The sequence below is a fragment of the Spinacia oleracea genome, chromosome 3, assembly GCF_020520425.1.
Source record: "Spinacia oleracea cultivar Varoflay chromosome 3, BTI_SOV_V1, whole genome shotgun sequence".
Classification (NCBI taxonomy): Eukaryota; Viridiplantae; Streptophyta; class Magnoliopsida; order Caryophyllales; family Amaranthaceae; genus Spinacia; species Spinacia oleracea.
Genome location: NC_079489.1, coordinates 67016167 through 67025155, shown reverse-complemented (window position 1 = coordinate 67025155; position 8989 = coordinate 67016167). Strand labels below are relative to the sequence as shown.

The 8989-nt window shown below is 33.4% G+C and overlaps 1 protein-coding gene across 1 annotated transcript; it reads left to right on the top strand.

The window, feature by feature from the left end:
- The first annotated feature begins 1034 nt into the window (after nt 1-1034).
- On the top strand, nt 1035-6199 carry LOC110783484 (uncharacterized). The gene is made up of 5 exons (XM_021987825.2): nt 1035-1308; nt 1408-1706; nt 1794-1899; nt 2708-2926; nt 5761-6199. The coding sequence occupies exons 1-5, from the start codon at nt 1215-1217 to the stop codon at nt 6096-6098; spliced, it is 1056 nt and encodes a 351-aa protein (XP_021843517.1). The 5' UTR covers nt 1035-1214; the 3' UTR covers nt 6099-6199.
- The last annotated feature ends 2790 nt before the right edge of the window (nt 6200-8989 follow it).

Sequence of the window (8989 nt, the reverse complement as noted above, 5' to 3'; positions counted from 1 at the left end):
GTGGTGGTTATGTTCTTTGTTGTGGTGGATAATTTTCTATTCCAAATAGTTTGATATGTAAATTCGTGAATATTTGAAATTTCTTCTTTTGTTCAATTTATGTTTTTCTTGTATTACGTGAAATGGAATTTAAACGAAGGGAGTACGAAGTAAGATGCTACCTTCGTTTTTTTATGGTTATACTTTTTTTTTTACAGTTTTCAATAAGCATGTTTGGCCGTCAATATATTCAATTACATATAAAATTTATATTAAAAAAAAATGATATTTAAAATACATATTGACGGAAATTCAACAACATTTCAAGCCTTATATTGTGATACTTGTAATGAAGAGAATTTACGATCAAAATTTATAAAGTTTAAGCAAAAAATTAAACTATTAAAGTAACTATAAAAGACAACGGAGGCAATACTACGTTACTTGATGGCTTGATAGTAGCAAATGATGATTCAGAGAGAGGGAAAGAAAGTAAAGTCATTATTACTCAAACATCTTTGGTCAAGGTTGTGGCTAATAATTTTATTTTCTTTTACTAAATTTTACAAATTTTGAAAAAAAAGTTTCAAAAAAAAAAAAAACAAAAGAAAAAGAAAGAAAAAGCATGCAATGATAGATTTTGTTGTGCAAATTGTATTATCGGTTGTCTATCATAAGTTAAAACAATTATCGCTTTTCTTTATTCACATACGGAGTACTAAACTCTAATGTGAACATTGTGTTTTCAATAATCTAATTGTAAAAATATTTCAAAAAGTAGTGAATTTTGAAAAATAAAAATAAAGAAATAGAAACAAACAACTTACTGCTGATGAGCTAAGTAGTGTTTAGTGACATCATACTTATAACAAAATCTACCAAATCAAACAATAAAACAAAAAACAAAAGGGAAAAGAAAATTGTTGTTAATTTAAAAGGACACACTAACGAATCCCAATAAAAACATGGCAATGCTTTTTTCTTTTGTACTCCGTATTTTTTTCTTTACCTTCCAATTTTTTTTTTATGGTTGACTGAAGTGACCATTTATTATTAGCCTTCTAAAAAATCATCCATTATTCTTCTTCTTCTTCTTTTTCTTTTTCTTCTTCACTTTTTTCCCATCTATAAATATATAAATCCCTCCGTTTAAAACAGACCGAGACCGTTATCTCTTATTTTCTTTCCTTAAATTCTCATTAAATTTAAAACCAAAAAAAAACAAAAAAATAAAAATGGCATACACTACTAAATGCTGTTCTTCCCTAGGTTGCTGGGATCTTCATAACAACCTTGGATTTCTCAACGCAGACATACTATCATCTTCTTGTACATTTTCTCTCTCTTCTTTATCCTAGTACTATAATTAACTTAATTAATTCCCATTTTTAAAATTGTTTGATTAATTAATTATCTCATAATAAGCAGATGATGATATGGAGAACAACAACAACAACAACAACAACAACAACAACAATGCAGCATCATCATTGATGTTACAAGCTTCAGATTATGATAATTACTCCTCATCATTCTCTAATGATCTCCTATCCACGGGCTACCTTGAAGATGCTTTGTTCGAGTTTAGTGTTCGCTTTAAACGAAGGCGGGTTATGGTTTCTAATTCTAATTCTAATTCTAATTCTAATAATAATACTAATGATTTTGGTGTTAATAATTATGATAATGATCACCAGTTTGCAACTCATCATCACTTTGATGATCTTGTAAGTCGTCGATCTACTACTCTTTTCACACTGTACTAATCTCCTTCAAAAGGTATCACTAAAATAGTGTTGTTTTTGTTTTTGTAGAGTTGTTGGAGTAACTTGTTTGCTAACTACGACATGCAATCAGAAGATCAAGAATTAAGCCATGCAACTTTGCTTAATCATCATGGTCACATGCATTGCTCTTTAGGTAATTAATTTGTTCCAATTGTTTTGTTATCATTTCTTATACAATTATCTAATACTTCCTCCATTCCAGATTAGTTGTTACACTTTTATTTTTCGTCCGTTCAAGATTGGTTGTTACACTTCCAAATTATGAATGACCCCACAATTATTATATTGTCTCTATTTTTCACTAATTTTTTTTTGTCCCTACACCCTCTCTCATTCAATTAAAAAATATCACACTAACTCCTATCATATCTACTTTTTCAATAAAATAACAATTGATAACCAAACAACCACCTATCATCTAAAATTTTATACAAAGGTAAGTGTAACGAACAAGACCAGTAAAATAAAAAGTTACGTTTTGGTATTATTCAAGTATTCATGATGTTTTATTTTCTAACGTACTACACTACTTCTCCATATAATTTATACTTCCTCCGTCTTTTAATATTCGTAACGTTTGGACGTTTGCCACTATTCATATAATCTACTTTGACTATTCGTAGTGCTTTTTGTATAAGATAAAACATAGTCATGTGGGATCTTGTTAGATTCGTCTCACTGTGTATTTTCAAAATATCAACTTTTTATAATTTTTTCATAAAGAGAATTTAAGATATAAATGATCAAAGTTGTGCATTGACATGCATGAAACTTACAAACGTTGCGAGTATTAAAAAACGGAGGAAGTATATTTAACTGGACGTAAGACCACATTTTTATAATAATGAGCCACATTCCATATCTACTATTTCGTGAAAAGGTTAGGTAGGTTAATTTGGTGGCGAACTTTTTTATTAATTTGAATTTTGATACAATAACAGGGGAAATAACGGAGAAACCAATAATGAAGGAAATGTACTCGGAAGTAGTTAAAATTGAAGAAACAAACACATTACTACTAGAGGAAGCAATTGCAAGACGAACCCCAAAGCTTATGGACTCGTCTTCTTACTCCAAACACAACAATTCTTTCAACTCAAAGTCTACAAGCTTTGCTTACAACAGTGACACCAATTCCACAGATTCCTCTTCTATTTCTGGTACGGTACTTTTTACTTAATTACTTTCACTCTCGCAAATTTATTACAGATTACAGAGTACTATATTTGATACGGGTAATTATTTTTACCTTACGTGACTATTAATTTTGAACAAAAAAAATAGTAAGTATATTACTAGTATGTGGGCTCGCTCCTTTTTTGTGTGCTATTATATGACCGTACGGTGAGGGCCGGGGAAGGGTGGAACAATAATGGGTCTCTTAATTTTAGGCCCTACATCTCTTCGCTATGCATAAGACAGAGTATCTAAGTTAGTGGTTAATGAATCTAACAAAATAGTATATGTTTGAATTTTAGAGACATCTTTGTTTCTATAGATCTAATAAATCTTCTTTGGTGGCAACTAATTTTGGATTGTTTAATTTCATCACCGTTTTTAAAAACAATATTGGATCATAAAAGTAAATTAATGACATATCTTAAGTAAATTAATGACATATCTTAAGAAACTACGTAGTAGTATTTTAGAGGTCACTTTACATAGTTTTCCTAGTTATATGTAAAAATTAAAAAATTAAAAGTGCTCTACTCCGTACTAACAAAAACATAAATAAAAAGAAAAAAAAAGTAAAAGTAATGACATACTCCGTAATTTTCTTCGTTAATGTTAATTTTTTTTTACTCTACTCCGTAGTCCGTACCAATAAAACTATAAGTAGAAAAGAAAAATGATGTAAGTACCAATAATGCATGATTTCTTCAAATGTGAACTTGTACTAAATGCTACGGAGTAGTATTTGTTTCGGTAAGTATTGACAAGTCGCAAATAAAATATTACTATATGATTGCCATTGCCAAATTGGAGACTTTTTTTGGCGTATTTACCTGTCATTGACTATAAACTGCCATGCATATGTGGATGTGAGAACTCTATACAATTATATAGTGGCTCATCATAGGAAGACGGCAACAACTTTACTTTAACATATATGAATTGTGGTACGACTACTGAGTACTCTTATATTTTTCCTCGAGGAGGATACTGTAGACGTTGACCAAAATAAAGATTAAGGAAGACGAGCTGTTTTTGTTATACGGAGTATAATGATGATATAAGTGGAGGATGTGTTAATTTTTATTGTAAAAAAATAATGTGAGTATGTGCGCACTGGGGGGACAAAAGAGAGAGATAAATAATAAATAATTGGGGAGTTGAGAACTTGAGTATAATATTTTAATGTAGAGGTTACCAATAAGTGAAGTGTAACTCCTAACAAAAATACGGTCGAAAATGTCTGCAACTCCTTAAAAAGATATGGAGAGAGTATATGTTACTCTTTTCCGTCCTTTTTATTCGTCCCATTTATCATTTTGATCCGTTCTTAAAAGATTGATCAAATAATAGTAAAAAATTGACCATGAAAATCACAACTTTAATCTCACGTAAAATATATTTGTTCCCGTCATTATTAATTTCTTTCGCCCTATTATATTAGTTTAGTCATAAAGGTAATAAGTCGCTTAAGCGAAGCTTTCGGAACGTAGTCGCTTAAGCTAATATTTCGGAAAGTTGACTTTCGCATTTTGACAATCTTACTGGCTGAAAGGGGTTATCCGTTCAAACATGCGAAGAACTTCCGAGACGCACTTCCCTTATTAGAGTGGTGAATCCCGTGAGTCAAAGGAGTAAGATCGTAATAAACTTATTTCTTACTCCGTAACAAACAACAAACTATTTGTAATACTTAGGGAAAATAATAAGAGACGGGAAAAGAGTATGCATAAAAATGACTCCGGAGAAAGCAATTATGCATGTACCTCCCTGGGCACACAGTAGAGTGCCTATAAAAAGTAATAAAAACAAACGTACAAAGTAGTTTAGTTACGGTGGGTAAACCACATTTTGTATTAACTCCGACAAAACGTAATATATCATTGATTTGTCAAATTCGATAGTTCAAATATCAATATCAACGTCATAGTTTTAGCTAGGTTGAAAGTTTGAAACCATTGTTGGTCTGTAGTTTTTAGTACATACTATTACTCTCAACTCAAGTCCCAAATGAAATTGCTAGCTAAACTACCAAGGCCAGCCAGGACGAGGCTATTAATTAGTTGGCCTGCATATGAGTCATTTTTTCTAATACGGAGGGAGTATACAACTAAGTCTGGCTTCGCCTCTAATTCGTTACCAAGTATCGAGTTGTTTAAATTTTAAATTTCGGTAACAAGAAAATAGCAAGTTCCCGTATACTAGGTATTACTTCTGTTTCAAAATGATCTTTACACTTTCCGTTTTAGTCCGTTTCATACTGTTCTTTACACTTTACTTTATTTTATTTTTGGACATGAAAATTTACTACCTTACCCTTCTTAGCCACAATATTAACAAATTTTCACTCAATTTCTCTTACTTTATTCTTTATTTTTACACCCTCATTTTTACACATTTATCTTACTTTATCCATATTTTAATTATATTCAATTAACTTTTCTACTTTTATTTTAATATTTGTGCAAATAGTAACTATAAAAATCTTTGTAAAAACGTAAGTAATATTAATTAATTAATATCATCATACGGAGGTCCCATACAAAACAATAAAGGGATATATATACCACCAAAGTAAACATTAGTTGCGATAAATGCCACTTAATTCAACTAGTCAGGCTGTACTCCGTAGTATTTAATTGATCACAATGTATACTACGGAGTATTCCGTATTTGATTAGGCCGCCAGCAGTCATTATATATGCAAGTTTTCTACTCGATCCGCAATTCCGTATTCATTATGGTTGATTAATTTGGTCTTGTAACATGTTCAAGTTTAATACTTGATGCTAATTAATATTTGTACGTTTACTTTTAACAGTTGTTACAACAGATGAGGAAGAAAAGAGGAAAAACAACAACAACAACAACAACAACAACAATAAAACAACAACAACAACAACAACAACAAGAAAGATGGTATACCCATTTGGGCTAGTGAAGCCAGGGGGAAAAGAAGGGGATATAACACTGAAAGACATAAACAGAAGGATATTAATGCCTCCAACTAGACCCCTTAAACATCCGGTGGGGGACTTTGCTTGCCGCCCTGCCGTGTCGCCTAACGGTCCCGGCTTATCCGGTAAGGCTGTGGTTGCCTTAACAAAAATTCAAACCCAAGGTAGAGGCACCATCACCATTATTAGAACCAAAGGTTGACAAGCCTAATATATGAGTCCGCCCGTCACAAAAAAAAAATTGTGGATATATGTATCATATATTAAATTATAGTTTATTCCGACCCATTTGTTTCACTTAAATGGTTACACATACATGCTCTTTTATGGTCTCTAATACTCCCCGTTCACAATTATTTATCTTTAATTACGTAATTAAAAATATAATATTCACTAAATATTTATCGATCGAGATGAATCAAACGATCACCTACATGCGCACATGAGGACATTAGTATGTCTGTCGAATGACAATATTTTGTCAAATTTTCAGCCTCAAAAAATAACGTGTACGGAGTAACATTTTAGTAAAAACTGTTGGAAATATAGGTAGTTTTTGCTTCAAAAGAATGAAAATTGTGCTTGTCCCACATTGACAAAAAACAAGAGTATTACCCACTTTATATATCCACACTTCATTAATACTCCCTCCGTCCCGGAATACTTGACCTGTTTTCCTTATTGGACCGTCCCTTAATACTTGACCTGTTTCTAAAAATGGAAATATTCTAACAATATTATATTATTTCTCACTCCACCCCTATTAACCCACCTACCCCCTACTCCATACAAAAAATAATTAAAAATTCAACCCCTACTCTCCCCCAACCCCACCTCTTAACCCACCTCCCACTAACTACATTAAAATAATACCCTGCTATCAACTACTACCTATTAAATTAAATAAGTCAATTCAAGTTCCTTAAACTCTGTGCCGGTCAAACCGGGTCGAGTATTCCGGGACGGGGGGAGTAGGTTTGTTAGAAGACTTGAGAGGAGGCTCTAGGCCACCGCATACGCGCGCGCGGGCCGGGTCAGGCTCGGGCTAGTGGCGCGGCGCGTTCGTGTGTGTGGGTGGGGCCCTTTTTACCGCCGATCAGTCCTGTGTAACGGCTATTTTGGTAACCGAATATTTTCCATAACGGTTACAGATTTTATTCCGGAAATTGAGTCATTGATTGATTCTAATTGATTACCGAATTTATTTCCTTCCCGAAATAATTCTTCAGCTTTCCGTTATTTATTGTGCCTTCCTCTTTCACATTACTAGTCTAAAGATAAGTTTATTCGTTCATTACTAGTCATTGTTCCTACAATCCAAAGTTGAATTTTTTCTTCTGTGTTTTATTTTTCAATGGCTGGTAATATCCCTACTGCTATCCCTTTTACGTCTGTCATGCTTCTCAACCCTTTTATCCCTGATATGTCTAAGTTAGATCCTTTCGATGGGAAGAATTATAAGATGTGGTCTGATAAGATGGAGTTTTTCTTGGGTCAAATTGGGGTAGATTATTGTCTTACTGCTCTTGCTGCCCCTGCTAATTCCACTAGGGATTTTAAGAAAGATAACAAAACTTATCGTGGGATGTTGTTGCATTACATGACAGCTTCTCTTTATATGATTTATAGTAAGTCTAAGAATGCTATGGAAATTTGGGATGCTCTGAAAACCAAGTATGGGACTGATGATTTTGGGACTAAGAAATATGCTTGTAGTCGTTGGTTAAATTTCCGTATGACTGATGATAAGCCTGTCCTTGATCAAGTTCATGAGTATGAACATTTATGTGCTGATATTTTTGCTGAGGGTATGAAAATCTGTGAGCTTTTCCAAGCCAATTGTCTCCTTGAGAAATTACCCCCTTCTTGGCAAACCTATGTCCATTCCATGAAACACAAACAAAAAGACTTTACCCTTCAAGAACTCGTTTCCCACATTAAGATTGAAGAGCAGAACCGTATCCAAACCAAGGGAAAATCTACTGACCATTCTTCCTCTACTGCTAATCTTGTTGAAACTAAAAGAAATGCAGGTTATAATAAGGGACCGAAAGGCAAGGGTCCAAATCAATTCCATGGCACAAGGCAGAACAACAACAACAAAGAGAAAAGGCAGTTTAAAGGAAATTGCTATACTTGCGGTAAGTATGGTCATTCAGCTAGGGAATGCAGGCAAGGACATGGACCTGGGAACAAGCCAAAGGAGAACAAGCCTCAAGCTAATCTCACTGAAGACATCATTGCTGCTGTTGTGTCCGAGGTGAATCTGGTGAGCAACGTGACTGAATGGGTTGTTGATATTGGAGCAACTCGCCACATTTGTTCGAGCAAGGAAATGTTTCAAGACTATGAAAAAGTTTCTGAAGGAGAATGTGTCTTCATGGGCAACTCAAGCAATGTGAGTGTACTTGGCAAAGGAAAAGTTTTTCTTAAGCTTACTTCTGGAAAAACTATTGCTTTGCAAAATGTTTTGCATGTACCCGATATCCGCAGGAACCTCATTTCTGGTGCTTTACTTAACAAAGCAAGTATCAAGTTAACTTTTGAATCTGATAAACTTGTACTTACCAGAAATGGTGAATTTGTGGGTAAGGGATTTTGTAATGGGGGTTTATTTGTGCTTGATGTTGTGACTGATAATAATAATTCTTCTGCTTCTGTTTATATTGCTGAGTCAGTTTCTTTATGGCATTCTAGACTAGGTCATGTGAATGTTGCATCTGTCAAGAGACTCAAACAACTTAGTCTTATTCCAGATTTTAGTAATACCTCTTTTGACAAATGTGAAGTTTGTGTAGAATCTAAGCACCCGGGAAAAGCCTTTAATAAGAACTAATTCATAGTGACTTAGGCGACTTTAAGAATTCCATGAGTAGAGGAGGCAAACGTTATTATATTATCTTTGTGGGTGATTTTTCTCGTTATTGTAAGGTCTATTTATTGAGTACTAAAGATGAGGCCGAAGAGAAATTCCATATTTATAAGGCTGAGGTTGAAAACCAATTAGACCTGAAAATAAAGAGAGTTAGATCAGATAGAGGTGGTGAATATGATGGAACTCCTTTAAAGAAATTTTGTGAAGCTAATGGGATT

Excerpts from the sequence above, each read along its gene's own strand:
- LOC110783484 (XM_021987825.2), top strand. The coding sequence starts at position 1,215 with ATGGCATACACTACTAAATGCTGTTCTTCCCTAGGTTGCTGGGATCTT. Across the intron at positions 1,707-1,793 it reads ATCATCACTTTGATGATCTT|AGTTGTTGGAGTAACTTGTT; the intron begins GTAAGTCGTCGA and ends TTGTTTTTGTAG. Across the intron at positions 2,927-5,760 it reads AGATTCCTCTTCTATTTCTG|TTGTTACAACAGATGAGGAA; the intron begins GTACGGTACTTT and ends TACTTTTAACAG.